Source organism: Dermacentor variabilis, chromosome 3 (assembly GCF_050947875.1).
Source record: "Dermacentor variabilis isolate Ectoservices chromosome 3, ASM5094787v1, whole genome shotgun sequence".
In the NCBI taxonomy this organism is placed as follows: domain Eukaryota; kingdom Metazoa; phylum Arthropoda; class Arachnida; order Ixodida; family Ixodidae; genus Dermacentor; species Dermacentor variabilis.
This window is the reverse complement of record NC_134570.1, coordinates 121,325,755-121,344,017: the sequence shown is the minus strand read 5'-3', so window position 1 is coordinate 121,344,017 and position 18,263 is coordinate 121,325,755. Positions and strand designations below refer to the sequence as shown.

Genomic DNA, 18,263 nt, shown 5'->3' with positions numbered 1-18,263 from the left:
AGGGCTGCTATTTTGTAGTGATGCCTGCTGCTCGATTCTATGCCAGTCTTATCTCCCACCCCTCACAGCGGGGCTGATCCCATTGATAATGTGGGTGGAGCATCACTCTGACCACTGACAAAGTGCGAAAAGGCACTAGCATCGGAATAGGCATCGCATAGGTGTGCTTTAGCAACTTGAACTTTACCAGGCATGTTCCTCTACATAATGGGCCCTTATAGAATTTTTACATACATTGCACCTCTACAGCCTTTATAGGTCGGTTGATAATGTATGGTTCAAATATGAGGAGATTCTAACAGCACCAAATGAATCGGTGCAATCGAAATGCTCTAACTAATACCGTTTGCAGCCTAGGCAATGCAAATATAAATGACACTTTTAGATGGCCGCTCCACACTAAAAGGCCCAGCAAGTTATCATTAGCCAAGCTGCAAGGTAGATGCATATGTATTTACAAGCAATCATTAACAGAGTATAATAGGCAGGACACGCTGTGAACACGCTAGACCCTATTTCACTTCTGTCACCAGTAGTTATTTAAAATAAGCTTGAACTTGATAACAACAATGAAGATGCGTACAGTACACATGCATGGTGTACGCTGGATATGGGGCCCTATAATGTAAAACTATACCAATCTGCTTTTATTCCAAATCGGCCGTTAGCCCTCCCCGATGAGTCAAAATGGTTCGGGTCCAGCCCGTATGGGTGGGGGCCACACCCATATGGGCAGAGCCCGAGCCATTTTGATCTGTCACTGAGGGCTAATAGCTGATTTGTTGTAAAGACAGATTGGAATAGTTTTACATTATACCGGCCATGTTCTGTGTATGTTCTTGTTTAGTTTGGACCAATTTTTTTCAAGAGCAAGGACTGCCAATTTGCCTGACCTGCTGTTTATGTATACTAGGAGGAAAAGTGAATTGGCAAGGGATGACTATTATGAAGATCTTGCTGTACATTCGTGTTGTGGACATTGACAACATTCAGCTTGATTTCAGTGAATGTACCGTGTGCAGGCAGTTAATTCAAAAGTCACAGCTTTTAGAGCCACCCAGCAGAAAAGACTTTAGCCACAGGGAAGAAAAGGAAGAAAACTAATGGTAGGTCCAACACACTCATCGGAAGAAATATTAAGTGAAGCCTTCTTGAAATGTTTCAAATAAATGCTACACGTCGAGACATGACGTGTGCAATTTTATTTTACATCCAAGTAAGTGCAAGGAACTCTTCTAGTTCTATTCCCCATTGCAAACGATTTGCATCATTTGCCTGCATAGCAGCTTGAGCAGGCACATGGTTGAAAGCACTGCCTGCCTTGCAGCCTTTTGCTGGGCCTCCAGTCTACTGTATAATGCAGGCTACAGCAGCAGTACAAGGGAGAGCGCTGAAGTTATCTTTGAGCAGTGAATTTTGGTAACGTGGGTGTGTGGTATGCCTGACATGAACATGCACCAAGCAATTTTCCACTGAACATTTAGACTTGGGAAGTACTTCGATCTTTGGCATAGGTGCGTTAATCTGCTGTGGCTCATTGGATGAAAATTTGGGCATTTCCATTCGTATTACTCGCAGAGCTACAGTGTGGTCTTTGGTATACGTTGAACAACAGGTGTGCAATTTTCAACATGGCATTTCTATGCTATAGCTGCTTTTCCACTTTCCATAATGGTGTTCTAGGTATAATGCTAGGCAGCATTTGCCAGCATTTCTTACGCCAACCTTAGTAATGAGCTCACTATGAACTTCAGTTGGGAGGAGATGAGATGTGCCACTTCACTATACACGTTTTGGATATTCATTTACTAAGTGGACACTTGTAAAGACATAAATAGGGCATCTTCATCGAAAATGATAACGGCGAAAAACCTCCACCGAAAAAAAATGCCCATCGATATATCTTTTTGTACTTGGTAACACCATAGACTGTATCCAGTAAACCATAGTTATGGAGGAAAGACCTTGCATTGCGGAGTCAAGTACATAATTCTTCTCAGTACCACGCGATGAATCAACGATCTGGAGATATATAGTTTGGGAGATATTTCTTAGCAGCATATGGTGTTTCTAGGCCTGCCCTCCTTTTCGAAGTTCAACTGATACGCTGCTCCTCATTGTAAATGGAGGAGGCGCGGGGGCCGCCTCTCGATAAGCCCTTCACACTCGTTTCTATATCAGACCGCAGAGGAGTCGATATGGCCCTGCAACTGCGGAGCACCCGGTATCTAATCGGCTACGCGTGCAATCGCGACTCTCACTTGTCTCGCTCGCTGGACTGAACACTATGCCAGTGGAGGCAGTACGGCAGAGTCCCTGGCTCATCATCTAGCTCAACCATGGCCCGTAAGTTACACGCAGTCAATTTTTCTGCTTTTTATTTTCGTCTACGTACGTTCTAGTGCTCAATAGCATCCGTTGGTATCATACAATTGTTTAAGCAATGTCTAAAATGTTCAGAAAATGTGCGATTACGGGCATCGGCGGTGCGATCACCGATTCAGACAAGCACTGCTCGATGTAAATGCGTGGGTTTAGATTCCTTTTTGATCCCGTGAACGTGAACACAAACCGGCCGCTTTGAGCACCTGCAACTAGAAATCGTTCGTCGTTGCGCCCATAGCTTCGCGCACGTGCTTTTACCGTCGCCCGATCGCGCCTACGACGTAATGAGCGAAGTCAAGAGATCTTACAAGTAAATGACGTGTTCGGACACGTCGTCATATCGCAGAGGCACCAGAGGCACTGGCCACAGAGTTTCATACAACAATTTATTGTATGAAACGCTATGGCACTCGCGAACGTAATCGCACGTGGCGCAGACGCGCGCGCAGGAACGGGTGGCAAAGCCACGTTAAACCACCCGCGGCGTTAGCGTCGCGAAGCGGAAACGCAAGAAAAATAAGCATGCACGTGCTTCCGGTTGCTGTCCGTCGCGGTCCGTCTGGTTTCACCGTAGTACCGGCGTGCCTGCGTTCACCGGTTGACATCGCTTTGAACGGTTTCTTCGCAATCAGCCGGTTATCGTGTTGCGGAGCCTTCCTCCCTCATCCCTGTTGCTGCGGCCAGCCTGCCGGGCGCCCTCGACACCAAAGCAGTGAGTGGACGCGAAGCGGCCCCGGGAGGAAAAACAAACACTGTCTTAATTGCAGCTAGGTGCATGCCGGTGCTTTCGTCCCGGGGTCGTAAATTTTCCTGTATGTTCACTCGTACGGGCGTCGTTACGGGTCGTGTGTGCGTCGTCCGACAACGGTGAGCGACATTTTCTATTGGAATATGTGTTGACCGTCCCAAAGCAAGCTCACGAAAGCGCCGGTGCACAATTGCTTTACGCAACACATCTTGTGTAAGCATGAACTTTGCGGAAAGGGGTGGTGTGCGCGAGACGTGTCCGTTATGACCGAGCAAAGGGCGAATCTGTTGACCTTAAAGACGCGAGGGAATGCGTGGTCGGTGCGGCGACATTTGTGGTTCGCAATCGTCTCGCGTGGAAGGAGCGCGCCGCGCTTAATTCCCTTGCTGCTTTTGTAGCGTTGGTTCCTCCGCGCCGCAACGCATTTGCTGTCGCGAGTATTTATCATCTTGCCGTTAAATTGGGCTATAACCTCAGGAACGAGATAAAAAAAATTACTGCAGTATGTTACAAGCAACTTTTACATACTACGTATGCATTAGTGTGCATCAGCAAGGTTGAAGTCAACGCCCCCATATATATTGTTGAAGTAGAGTAAACTTTGATCTCTGTCTTGGGCACAGGTATGAATGTTTTGAAGGAAGGATGGTTCACCGAGATTGTAAACACCAACAACAATCCAGTGCTGTCCGTGGATGTTGAAAAGATCCTTCACCAAGAGCGCTCCAACTTCCAAGACATCCTTGTCTTTAAGAGGTAAGGATCACTTTTGTTGCAGATATCTTAACTTTGTTGCAGTTTAAAGCAGTGTACTATATATGGCATGAAAGCTGCGCAGGTTTTGTCGGTGTGCACGTAAATAGACTACAGTGCAAGTGCTAGCTTTAGAAAGTTTACAGGAGCTGTTCGCCAGGAGGCGTTAGATTTAACACGCGCAATAAGTTGCACGTCATTGAGACAAGCTAACAAAAGCCTTTTGTACTGTACTTTGATGCCCGAACTGTCTGTGGCTGTTCAGTTTAGAACATCACTTACATAGCTAATCCACAGAAAAACCAGGCTGAGGCACAGACATTTATGAACTGTAATGATACCATTAACCCTGGTGGGTACCAGTGCACCCGGGCTTACTTCAGTAGCGGTGGCATTCGATCTGCTGCAGAGCATAAAGTCACTGGTTCTATTCCTTAGCCATCATGGCCACATGATGACAGAGGCAGAGTGGAGAAATGTGCATGTACAGTGCATAGATTTACGTACACATTAAAGGCCCCAGTTGATTAGAATTAATCCGGTGCTCCACTAAAACTCTTTTATTCATCTAGGTGTTAATTGCTTTGGATTGTTAAATCTTGTAAATAGCTTAAAGAACCATAAATTGATGTAGTGAACCCAGGTGCAAATTTGTACGTGCATTTAAATGCGGGCAACATATCTATGTTTCTCAAACATGTTTGCTTTTTGACAAATGTACCATGCATCTTGATAGCGTGTGCATGTAGTGAGATGGAGTATGGTAATGCATACCTTTCTCTCACTTAAAATTAATATTTCTATAGTTGAAGGAACATTCAAAGGCAGAGCGCTATAGTGGGTGTGCATGTCTCTAATTTCAGCAAGTCATTTGGGACTGTGCTGGCCCTGGACAATGCAATTCAGTGCACAGAACGGGATGAATTCTCCTACCAGGAGATGATCACATTCCTGCCCCTCAACTGCCACCCAGACCCCAAAGATGTGAGCTTCTCTGCAACTCTAGCCTTTTTGCCTTCGCTCATCTGTCGTGTGCGTCAATACGTACTAGAGCCTGGTGCTTTTGTGTTGACAGGTATTAGTGTTTCCTGTGCAAAATGGATCTGTTGCATTTCTCTATCTTGCTTTCATACTCAGGTAGCTGTTTGACTGTGATCGGAATCTGTTCAATCATAGGCATTGCCAAGATGCACGAGCTTGCCATTCCGCCCTCATCACCACTGTTGCGAAGTTCCAGTGTGCAGTGGCACGCCAGCAGTGAATGAGGCAGTTGTGCGATGCAGAAGGTCGTTTTTTTTTTTTAAATTCATGCTCATAAATTAAAAAATAAAGCTCAAAATGCATTCACCACCACAGTGCCTTGCACAGCGTGGTCGTTCGTAAAGTCCCGCTGTGATTCTCTTGTCGAGATTCAGGTATACTTACTGCGGTGGGTCTGTGGCTATGGGGCCCTATTGATGAACACAAGGCCGTGGGCTCGATTCTTGGCGTTTCGACATGGGCAGAATGTAAGAATGCTCATGTACCATGCTCTGAATGCATGTCACAGAACCCCAGATGGTCTAAATTAATCTGGAAGCCCCTACACTGGTGTCCCTGTAGTTAGATTCTGTAATTTAATTTTTAGATTCTAATCTTGTAAATGAAACTGTATATATTATATTTTGCACTTATGTGCTTTCTTGTCACAATTTACTGTAAAATGCCTATAAAGCTTGTTTCTCATGAGGGGAAAGCCTTTTAGCTATACCTGGTGAGAGGAAAAAGTAGCAGAGGAGCTATCAACTGTGTTCACTACTATGATCATTGGATGAGTAGCCATACTAGCCTGCCAGGTTGAATTGTTTTCTCTTTCAAGTGTAAACAGCTGCATGCAAAGTGAGGTGCCACAAAATGTAACAATATGTCGTAGAGAAGAAACTCCACTTGGAGTGTTGTTCCTCTGCATGCCTGAAAGAGGGAAAAAAAAATACATATGTCACACCCACTGTTTTAGTACGATGAGCAAAACGTGAACAAGGTGAATGCAGGAGCCAACGTTTCGACAAGTGGACTTGTCTTCTTCAAGGCGACATATGTTTTAGTAACACTCAAGAGTGACCGTGGCCTGCTTGGATTGGTCATCTTTCTCGCAATTCTGTGCTCAGCACTGTCTGACAACCCTGAACACTTTCATACCTACAAAACTTGCTGGTCTTCTCCAAGTATAGAGTTCTATGACAAAGTAACACGCGCACTTTCGGCACACAGTTGACCTTGCCAAATGTTTGACACTTAATCTAATCACAGTCGTCTTTTTTTCTGAATTGGGTACATAATCATAGGCAGCGTTTCAGAGGGTGAAGAACGTTGACAATTGTGGACTGCAGACTGATGCCACTGTGTTGTGCAGGTGCTGATCATCGGTGGAGGTGATGGCGGCGTGGCACGGGAAGTGGTCAAGCACCCCAGCGTAGTCTCGGTCACGCAGTGCGAGATTGATGAGGTGAGGTTTGCATGACTGGAGAACTGCTCGTGCAGTGCTTTTGTAAAAAATAAAAAATGTGTGGACCTTCGTAGACGTTGTGAGGGCTACGATCAGCGTGTGTAGTGAAGCCCTTATTCTGCTGCCCAAGAGTTCCCATCTAATGATGGGGGCAAGTCTAGATTCTCCTAACGCCATGAGGGTACAGCCACATGGCTTGGTAAAATCATAAGCACATTTATCATTATTTTTTCAAAGCAGGAACTGCTCGCTGTTGCGGTGCAGAGCAGTGAATATTTTTGCAAGATGTGTTCGAGACAGGTGTGCGATGAGCTCATGATTCATAGCTATAGTGGTCGGTAGTGTAGGCTTGAGATATCAGTCTCCGATGGAGAGAAAATGAGAATACAGATCTTTCTGTGGGAGAAACAGATTTGCACACAAGCATAAGATAAAAAAAAAAAAAAACAATGTGGCTGGTGGTGATGTAAGTGTAAAACTTGGACAAGAAAAGGGGCAGACTAGGAAACTTGACAAGGACTGCTTTCATATGTTCTTGAATTTACTGGTTTTGAGTGTTTAACGTAGTCTATCTTTTTCGAAAAATATTTTCATTCTGTTGTATTCCCCTTTCTTTCTTCTTCTGTCTCTCTTTTTGTGGGTATTAGGCTTCTGGTAGGGAATTCTGACGCAAGTATTGAAGTCAAAGGTAAACATTCGATAGATGTCTGCATGTTTGGGGACAACTGAATTGTGTGGATCGAGCTGACTGTATGTATGCATCCATTTTTTTTTTATAATGTGGCTATACTACAGGGAACTAAGAGGACGTATTTACAATAATACATATGTAAACTGTTTAAGGCCAGTCTCTAAAAAAAAAAAAATACTGAAGCACAACTGCAACTTCATTGTAAATGACAGAAGCTGGTTCCCCATCTGGCTTTGGGCTACACACCTTACCGTAGCAACAAGGTAATCACAGTGATGAGTAGTAATAACAAACCATGAGAACAAAATGCTACAAAATGCAAGCAGGGGGAAGCAACTGCTGTTAGCAGTGGCATCGTAGTTCTGCTTTGATGGCCCTTTGTATTTTTAAGTATGCTCACTCTTCTTTTTTCTCCCTACATGCAAATCACAACTTTGGTACATTTTTTTACATTTGCACAGAAAGTTGTGGAGGTCTCCAAAAAGTACCTTCCTTTCATGGCTGAGGGCTTCAAGAGTCCGAAATTGGAGCTCAAGATAGGAGATGGCTTCCAGTTTATCAAAGAAACCACACGCAAATTTGATGTTGTCATCACGGACTCCTCTGATCCTGTTGGTGAGATTAATTGCCTTGTTCTAGCACTGAGTTCAATCATTTCTGTTCTTGACAGTTATTATTTTATTTTGATGCTGATATCCTGCATGTTAGTCAACAGGGTAGGAAAGGTTGTCATGTTACTATGTCATCATTAAGTGTTCTAGCACGACGCACAAAGAATGCAAGATGATGCAGACATAAGAGGGGTACCTTTGAATAAACTTACTTTGGAAACTGCTCATCATAGCATTCTGGTAATAACAGAGATAGCGAATAAAACATGATCTAATGTAACCCAACTATAGTGGAGCCTCATTAAAGATCAACCACGGTAAAATTTCACTGTGGTTATAAATGAATATTACCTATATTATTGAAGCAGTCTTGGCTAAGCTCCAGGGCTGGCAATTGTCTATTTTCCTTATTAAGAGCTGATATATAGCGTCTTAGCAGATTATGCAGGCATCTTGTGGTAAGCAGTGTGGGGTCTTCGGGCCCCACAGGAGTACCTACCACCGCGGGTTAAAGCTTAGCGAGCCACGGGGCCGCGTCAGTTGTCACCTCTAGCACCGCTGCTCGCAAGCTAATGCTGCAAGGGACTACTGAGCAACGCGTGCAAGAACACAGTATTGCTCTGAGTTGATGGAAGCCGTTTATTGTCCCCGAAGGCATCTGACACTGCACAAACGCCCAGTTCTGGGGCGGCGGGGAAGCAAAGGGGTCTTGCACCACGGGCGAAAAATACAGTCAGGGGCGCCTCTAGCACGCCACTGCGAGAGCACATGCTCAAGCTGGGCCACGACGCTAGGAAAAGTTCCGGTGGCTACACTAAAGCCCCTTAAACTTCGTAAAGTAGCAACACTCTCCTCCTCCGCTTTCACTCCTCCTCGTTTCTCCTCTCTCTCACACTCCTGTGTCGACCGTGGCGCCGCCTACACCGTTGAAGCGTAGTACAAGAAACAACACAGAATAGCAACGACACCAACATGCACTCCTTGCCACTCCGTAGACGCCTCTCAAGCGAAAATGGCATTGAAGCACAACAGTAAACAAACGAAGCCAGCGCGAGGGCCCATGTGATGCCATTAGGCCAATAGCGACGTGGCGTCGGCCAGAGCGTGCAAGGAGAAGGCGGCATTCTTCAAAGCGTGGCGCTATTTTACAAAATTTAAGGGGCTTTAGGCTATGCTACTTGCTCTTGCGATAACCAGTGGGCCAACTCACGAGAGCTCGGGCAGTCTCTTTCGGCTTGAGCCTCCGATAAGTGAGGCTCAGCATGGTACGACCTTGTGTGAGAACTAGGCGCCTGTTCTTCTGCTTAGCGTCTGGAAAGAATCGGCACAAAAGTGTGCGCTCCCCACACAGGCAAAGACACCGTGTACGAGCTCAAGTCCTAGTCACAAAGGTGTCGGGGGAGGAGAAGCAGCATGTACGTACCTGGCGCAGTCCCAAGGGAGAAGAGACGCTTTACTGCCACGAGAGTAACCGCCAGCGGCCGCCATGTCACCTTAGCCCTGCTCTCACCGCGAACCATCGCGTGTGGAGCGCCACTGCCGACAATCGGCTTGGAGTGAATAGGGGGTGAGGCATAGGGATGGCAGAACAGGTTAATGGGCCCATGCAATGGCGCGGCGAATTCCCAAATCCCCACGTCAGACGTGACACACTTTCCTGAACTAGGCTTTGAAGACCTTCAGTGTACTGAGGCAAGATGGTAAGGTAGGTGGGTTGGTAAATTCAGTTAAAATGTATAACGGGGAGTAAATGAACAGGGACAAAAGCAAGCACCTGTTGTCGTATTTTTCTGGATTTTGTTTTGTTTTTTCTTGTGCTTCGTTACATGCTTAACCGAAAGATAACCGATGGTCATTAAGGGTTACGGACTGGATTGCAAGAGAAGGGAAGCGTAGCAGGGGGCGGCAGAAAGTTAGGTGGGCGGATGAGATTAAGAAGTTTGCAGGGACAACATGGCCACAATTAGCACATGACCGGGTTAGTTGGAGAAGTATGGGAGAGGCCTTTGCCCTGCAGTGGGCGTAGCGAGACTGATGATGATGATTATGTGTGCCAGAATGCTCCATGTCAGCAGCGCTATTGCAGACTTCGAGAAACGCAAAGGTCTCGGTCATTGTAGTTGAAACAAGTGAGCAGTGGAACTGATCAACCTGATACAGACTAACAAATGAATTATTTGTCTCTAATGCTGTCTCATCATAAAACAAGTTGTCTGTATTATGCATGGACCATGTGTAGCCACGGACTACTTTTGCAGCATATAAATGTGGACTTACCATAGAACCCATGTTCTTACAGGGGCAGGCTCATAAAAAAAAAAAAAAAAAAAACACGCTCTTGTACTGAGCTTTGGGTAGGATCCCAGGTCACCCTGTGGCTGTTTGTTATGGGGTCTTTCATAAATTTTGTATTCAGGCTGTTTCAATCAATCAATACACATCTCTGCCAGTATGACGAGTGGGCACCCCCCATCTCATAAGACAGCTGTGACATTATTAAAAAAATTTCACTTAGTGCTTTTTCATTCTCTGTTATTGCTTTAATTCTACACAACCTGCTAAAATGCCTTTTCGATAAAGTCATGCGAATGAATGTCATTCGACGATGTCTCATGATTGCATTGACATGATTATAGATAGGTGGCCCCTATTCATTCTTCACTTCTGCAATATTTTGCATGCCCAGGCCCAGCAGAAGCTCTGTTCCAGAAGCCATACTATGAGGGACTCAAGAGGATTCTCAAGCCAGGTGGAATCCTCTGCTCTCAAGGTAACAATTTTGTGCACTTTACTCTCGCTGTAACCAAGTAAAATCTGCTCGTGCTGATAGGTGTAAAGTAGTCTGTTGCTATACTGAATTTGCCTTATTGAACTTACTTTATCAGCATGTTCAGAGGTTTACATAGTCTGTTGGAATTATGAGCTAACATGCTCAGTATTGGCTAGCTGTGATCTTTAATGAGAGACATCTAGCTTGTTCGTACAACACACCAAAGGTTTCAGCTTTTGCTTCAGAGGGGGAAGGGGTGGGGGTTATACCCTGATTTGAATGAGGGCAGATACACGCGACGCCTACAAGCATTGGGTTGGTGGTTAATTGTGGCCTATAGGTGAAAGCTCCCGAAAAGTCTTCTCAGCCACATTGCACTAGCAGTCGGGTTCCCCACAAATGGGCCTGCCTCAGTCAGTTGCGTGTCGGGTCAGGTGGTCCCCACAGTGCTGTAGCCTAAGGTGTTGAAAGCAACGCTGTCGAGAGAAATGGATGTGCCTGCATACCTCAGGTACTGCAGGAGAGAGATGTCGAAGCAAGGGAAGTCTGCTCCTCTCGCACCTTTTGTACACCAGAAAAATAGTGTTACGTGGGAGTAGGCCGCAGGCTCCACATTTCACTGGTGTGAGACGTACAGTATGGCCCACTCTGACCCTTTAACCCCCGACCTCGAGCTGTGCTCATCATGGGAGGTTCTACCACTACCAATATCGCCAATGATGAGTCACACTCGTTCAGCTGGACGTTGTGCTGCTCCCGCTGCCAAAGACGAGTTATGGTTGTCACTGAGGGAAAGCTGCTCTCAAGAGCGGCATTTATCACTTTTATGTTAATTCTAACCAGAAACCAATCGGGCAAAATATTTTCAGGATCAGAATGACATAGAGAAAATTATGGCTACATAAAAAAGTCTGGCATGTTTTTTTCCAGAATTAATTTGGGGGTTAAGTGGCCAACAGCGAACAGCTTGTTAGTACTGTGCTGTTGATTACAGCTAAAAGTTAATATAAAGGTTATTATTGTGTGTTTGTATGTATAGATGGCTTCCTGACACTTCACATCAAACTGTTCTTTTCTGATATAGTTGAATTACTCTGCGTCATAAGTTATGTCCACATTATTATGAGTTAGGTGTTCCCTTTAAATGTGAACAATGCTGTACGCTCTAGATCGAAACAGGGGTGAATGGCGATTTCTCAGCTATTCCTCCGAACACATGGCTCAATGTGCAAGTGAACTGAAGATGCAGGAATTTATGCAGGGCGATTGGGGGGCTCGTAGCAGCTCCTAAATCACATAGTGTAAATTTTGGATCAAATATTTGAAATGTGTGGACACCTGTGGCACAAAGTGCGTAAATGCAGACTCCTGGAATGTGACTGCAATATGGGACAGAAGTTGATAAAGAGTCGCAGGTGCTTGGTATCTTTTGCTCACTACTATGTTTCATGGGCTCAATACATTCTTCTTTGCTGTGCACACTTGGGCATGTACATTGCATGGGGCAATCGGGGTGAAGGCAGGCCATGAGTTAACTCTTTCCCTACCATGCCCATTGGGCATCGTTAGCCTGCTATTGATGGTTCGAAACGCCACTTTCGAGAGCTTCCGCGCCGCTCACAGACACTCTGCAGCATTGGATATGAAGGAAGAGAACTATATTTGTATTTTCGAATCAGTTCACTTTTTTTCCTACCAAGCGGCAACTTTTTTTATGCGTCCCGAAGTTTCGCAATCGTCAAAGTGTAGAAAGAAAGAATGGCCGCCTCCGGGAGCGGTGCGCACACTTTGGCAGATCGCAGATCTCGTAATTCTCCTTCGTCTTTGTCTGATTTTATTGATGGATCGAGCAGCGGTGAGTCTGAGGATGCTGCCTGTTCATGGGAGTTTGACTCAGAGCGACGACGACACAAAGCAGCCCAGAAAATTGGTGGCTGCAGCGCGGTACACCCAGCTGCAGTGCTTCCAGTTAAATTTGTGTAGTGGAGTACCTGTTCAATAAATTTTTTAAATTTATTTTGGAAACAGTGTCTATTAAATGGCTGTACATTTGTTTAATTTTATTCCACAATCTTGATTCTTGCAATTTAATCTTTTTATGACATACATCTCGTTAACAAAGCTTTTATGCATTCACTCCGCTTTCTGTTTATTTCATAGAGCTTCTCACTATATATTACCGAGAGGGAAATCTGGCGCTGCTGTGCTGTGTTATGCATGGGAATGCCAGTATATTGTGACTTTGGATTGGCATCGTTCTCGGACAGCCCGGACACCTTGAAGACGCGCCTGGCAAACATCGTTCCGTCTGTCGCAGTTGTCCATTTTATACTAAAACAGCACGTAAAAAGCTGTTTTTAGCTTTATTATTACACAGAAACGTGTTTTGTTTAATTTAGGAAACTTCTTATTGCATATACAATTATATAAAATCTAAGAAGTATCAGCGGGCTGCTAAAGTTGAAGGACAAACACTATTTGCGCTCGCTTTGGAACAGTTTGCCATCTGTTCTTGCTTTTCTTCGCTCAATTATGCATTGTAAGTGAGTAAACTTCATTGGAAGCTGTAGTATGGGTGAACGAAAACCTTTTATGAAGATTTTAATTTAAGAACGAGTTATTTGTGTAGCCATATCTACGTTTTAAACGAAGCCTCTTACAACATCAGACGGTAGCACCAGATTTCCCTCTAGGTGTTATAGTGAGAAACTCTGAGGTTTATGTATTCCATAAAATAATGACAGTGCTGTCAAAACAAGTGCTGTCGTGCTCTGTGAAATTGCCTTTCCTGCTCGTTTCATGACTGCAATTCAGCGTGGCAACAGTAAAATGTTTCTGGCCAACTTTTTTTTTTTTTCCGCGTCTTCTCATTGAAACAGGCGAGTCCATGTGGTTTGATCTGAAGCTTATTGAAGAGATGATGGACATGTGCCGGACACTGTTCCCAGTGGTCAACTATGCCTCAATCTACACGCCCACCTACCCCAGTGGACAGATCGGTTTCCTGCTCTGCTCCACATCGCCTGTGAGTTCTGCGGCTCTCGTGCGTAAAAGATTGGGACGAGCCACTCCCCTCAGAGGGCTCGGTGCCGTCGTGGCCGTTCTGCTCTTCAGCCGAGCTGATGTGCCCACTTGTTTTGTCTAGCTGTTGGGCTGACATTTTACTAGAGGAATGCAAACGATATGTGTGCGAGTAGTGACATTTCCAGGTGGATATGGAATACTTATAAACGAAGTGAAGTATAAAAGTTGTGTGGAGTGCATTTAGTAAAAGAATGGATGATTTGTATTTTGAAACATGTAATGCCTTTCCCAATTGGATGTGTGGTCAACTGAGGAGCTCGTATATGACAAACTGAGAGGTGATCGTATGTGGTTAACCATGACAATGACAGCAATAAAAAAGCGATGGCTTGTCACCAAATGTAGGTAGAGCGTCGTGTTCATTGTAGTTAAGTGAAATACTACTGCGCAGGACAGCGTTTTAATGGGAGAGAGAAGGAGAGATATTCTTTTATATTTATAAGAGCCTTTTTAAAGGAATTCAGACATGGTGAGACCGGTTTAATAATAAATTGCTTTGCCTTAGTTAAAACAAGAAATTCGTATGCTATCTAAAGGTGCCACATCTTAATTGAATGAATGGGAAATATTGAAAACAAGTTATCTGCTCCATGGCTTTTGCTCAAAAACTGGTGCCTCTAAGCAAGAGCCGCAGCTCTCAAACAACTGAATCATTCAGAGCCCTCATATCTTTCATCAGTCTTTCTCTTGGTCCACCATGGTGGCGTAGTGAGTATGGCATTGTGTTGCCGAGCTCGACGATGTGAGATCAAATCCCGGCCACAGTGGCCACACTTTGACGGATGCCAAATGCAAAAACGCCTGTGTACCGTACATTGGATGCACAATAATGAACCCCAGGTGGTCAAAATTATCTTGATTCTGCCACTACAGCATGCCTTACAATCGTATCATGATTTTGACACATGAATCCCCAGAATATCATTTTTAATCTTTCTCTCTGTAGACTCCAATAAGTGCTGTTATAGTATCTCATGTTTGAACAGAAACGAATGTTTGATAGTCTCAGATAGAGAATTCTCACATGGAATATGAGTAGCAGAGCAAGAACCATTCACTTTTGCTGTGTCATCGCATTCAATTGAAAATTTCAAATATTTGCACGCTCCTATTGCAAACGCTTTAATTAAATGCTTGAATAATAAGTGGAACAGAGCAGTGTTGTTACGAAGCTGTACGCAAAGGCCTTCATAGTATGCTTTATTGCTTTCATTGGACATTTTCTTTTGCAGACTAGGCAGCTAACATTAGAGCACTAGTCAAAAGGATTAGTGGTTCTCCAGAATAACGTGCATCACATTTTGAAACAACAGCAACTTTGAAAGGATTATTGATAACGAACAGGACATTAGCCTTTGCATTACTAAGTAGAGCCTGCAGTGCTGAACCATGGCAATATGGCTAATGTGACTGTAGTTGGCTGTTTCCTACGGTGCTCTTTGCACAACTTTTGTCGCTGTCTTTGCAGCCTTGGTTCAAACAGCTGCTTACTAGTACTGGCAAAGCATTTCCTCGTTTACATACCGTATTTACTCATTTATAATGCACCCTCAGTTGTAACGCATACCTGTATTTCGAGGTAAGGAATGAAAAATGCAATGCCCTCGATCGTAACATGCAACCTAATTTTCATACATGAAGAAATTACAAATGCAATGCCCTTATTCGTTCGCTCCCCATTTTTTTCATTGCAAGAGTTGGAGAGTAATGATGATTTGTACTTGCTTCGAAAGAGCAGATCCATTGCATCCAAGCCACAGTAAACTGGGCATTACCCATTCTCACTATTGGAAGCCTCCTCATAACTATTAACAGCCCAGAGCATATAATCTTCAGTGCTGTCCACGGTATTTGAGATACCGCATTTCTTAAACGCCTTGCAGATCACAGCAGCCGAACTTACGAAGCAGGCACAAAGTTATACCCGCAGCTGCAGCAATGTGTAGATTAGATTACAGAAGCTTTAAATGTCAATGACAATTGGCTTGTCATTGTAGCTTTGATTTCGTGCTTGAATATAATGCACTGATAATATTTTAGTACATTTCTCCTGAAAAAACAAAGTGCTTGTTAGAATCAAGGTAATACAGTAAGCACTTTAACCGACTTACGTTATTGCGAGGAATCGAAAGTTACAATATAGGCCTTTGCATGCTTTACTTTATGTAAACAAAAAGGTTCATTGTGACACATGTACCCGACATATCTTTTTCTGGAGCTAGACATGTGACACAGCCATGTTTCAATATGCAGGCCACTATGGAGTAGGATTGCGGACTACAGCTTTTTCAGCAGAACATCTGCAGTTATTGCTTCCTGTATTGTCCTTGCGTGATTGTTTTTAAGCATGCAACGTGCCTGGTGTGTTCTTTGCTTTGCCAGTCCCTTTGAGCTTGCGTCCGTTTGCCATCATGCATCCATGTGCATGCTGTGAAGTGATGTTGTTTCTTTTGTCGACGTGTGGCCGTGCAGGACACGGACTTCCACAGCCCACTGCATAAGTTCAGTGAGGAGCAGCTTCGGAACATGAAGGTCCGGTACTACTCGCCCGAGATGCACCAGGCAGCTTTGGCCCTGCCCCGGTTCGTCAAACAGGTTGGTTCAGGATGCTACATGCTGCTAATAAGCTCAGCTACACACCGCAGGGTTTCCCACACCAGAGGGAAGTTGTTACATGGACTGGTTTGTACGGTGGTGCTACTGACTCGTGGGAACTCTGGCGCTGCATTCGTTCACCTACGTACCATGCAAATGATGTGTAATGTTAATGCTTGTCGATTCAGGGATTCTTGCAGCAATTTTTATTATGCTTTACCTTCCTAAGTTTACAAGCAGTCATAGTTTTCTGCACACAGCAGGGCAGTAAGCCTGTGCACATCTGCATAATCACTGCAAATTGTTGCATTTATAACGCAACATATCTTGTTAGAAATCATAAATTTGCAAAGTCACGATGCAGCTGTAGAGCAGCAGCAAAAATAGTGGACTTTTTCAGATTTCTGCCAACAACGAACGGTTGGTTTCGTCCACATGGAAGGCATTGCTTTTCTTGTTTTAGGACTTGCACGATAGCTGGGAGACCTTGCATAGAACATTACGTTCATATAGAACTATGAACATTATAAAGTAAAGCAAAACAAAATATTCAGCACTCCATTTGTTAAAGGATCTGCAGTTGACATTAAATAAAAGGTTGGGGTCTATCAGCACTCGCATTGAGCAGATATGTTCATCTTTCTCCTTTTCTCTGTCTTGCCCTTCGTTTTTCAGGCCCTGTACAAGTGAATGACATACTACCAACATTCCAGTTGATGCGAGTGCAGGATCGCCTTGCGCCACGCTGTTGGAAGCTGTGGCCGATACTTGGAGCTGCCGTTTTTCTACTCTGTGTGCACTGCATGTCCTTTGGAAATTTCGGACCACCGCATACGTCCATGTTATATATTTGTTCTGCAATGAATAAAGCGATATTTTATGTTCACTAACCGTTGCTTGTTCCTCATCTTTGGTGGGCGTGTACAACTGCACAGAGCCTAGTGTGTGAAAAATTATTAGTGTCACAAATGTGGACGTCTCACAATTCTGTTGACTTGTCAACTCATTCACGTCCTCGGATGTCCTTGAATTTAGCATCAAGGCGACTGGCCCACTTCCCATGAAGAGTTGCTACTAGTTGCCTGAGCAAGCATTGTCTGGACCACTTTTGTTCGGCTAATAACTGCATTCTGTTAATGTGACCCTACAAACCATCTTTTCAAAGCCGATTTCATATTGTAGCCACTGTTTTAGTTCTATCTGCTGTTCATTTTGCAGAGCTGAAATTCACAGCTTTGAATGCACAAGTTTTTTATAAGAAATCTTAAAATTAATATGAACTGGAGCCAGATGACGTACGCACAAATGACATGCAATTTTCAGGTCGCATACTTTCTCTATGCTACCCATCATTTGACCCTTGGTGAAAGTACCTTGAGACGCTAGTTCAAGTACTAGACTAGGCAAAGAAAATTTGAGGGCCCAATTGCTCTTCGGTGAAAGTTTAGTCTGTTTCTGTATTTGGCGTCCTAAATTTATATGGGTGACTCTCATTAGATTTTTGACAACATACAGTATTGAACATGAGTACTTGCCTAGCCATTTAGCTTTTGTTTGTCTATTGATAGCTCCTTTCCACTGTTTTCTACTCCGACGACAATATGGAATGGGTGTGCCAGGCCTCTCCTGAGACATACTGCCGACACGCACGGCAATTGGACAAACACACACATGCACAAAAGAACCTACCAGTGTGTACATTCGTGTTTGGTGACTGATGTTTCATTGCATTTTTCTCTGCTGGAAAGGAATTGCCAAAAAGAAAGACTAAACAAAAATGTCATCACTGGATCTTAACAGCTCCAAGAGCAAACCTGAACAAGTCGTGCAAGTTGTCAATGACTTATTGCCCAATGATTGGAAAATTAGTCTCATTGTACCCATATACAAATTTGAGTAACCTCAAGTTACTGCCTCAAGTTAACGCCTCAAGTTACTGTCCAATTTGCCTGACTTACATCACTTGCAAGCTCCTGGAGCATATGCCGACTTCAAAAGTGCATTGCATATTGATATTAACTCATTCTTTTATTGTAACCAACAAAGCTTTAAAGTTGGCTTTTCATGAAAAACCCAATTCTGAATTCACGTCTGTGAACCTTGATTCCGGATTTTGAAGCAAAGTCATATACCTTGAATTT

At 44.1% G+C, this 18,263-nt stretch overlaps 1 protein-coding gene across 4 annotated transcripts; it reads left to right on the top strand.

Moving 5' to 3' along the window:
* The first annotated feature begins 2,233 nt into the window (after positions 1-2,233).
* On the top strand, positions 2,234-17,012 carry SpdS (Spermidine Synthase). Of its 4 annotated transcripts, none has more exons than XM_075686261.1 (9): positions 2,234-2,346; positions 3,757-3,889; positions 4,750-4,870; positions 6,279-6,371; positions 7,524-7,677; positions 10,360-10,443; positions 13,323-13,468; positions 16,000-16,122; positions 16,798-17,012. In XM_075686261.1, exons 1-9 carry the CDS (start codon positions 2,340-2,342, stop codon positions 16,810-16,812), a joined length of 876 nt encoding a protein of 291 aa, XP_075542376.1. In that variant the 5' UTR covers positions 2,234-2,339; the 3' UTR covers positions 16,813-17,012. The 4 variants fall into 4 exon arrangements, with proteins under 4 accessions (XP_075542376.1, XP_075542375.1, XP_075542378.1 ...); XM_075686260.1 differs by lacking the exon at positions 2,234-2,346 and adding an exon at positions 2,893-3,097; XM_075686263.1 differs by lacking the exon at positions 2,234-2,346 and adding an exon at positions 3,234-3,252.
* Positions 17,013-18,263: the final 1,251 nt, after the last annotated feature.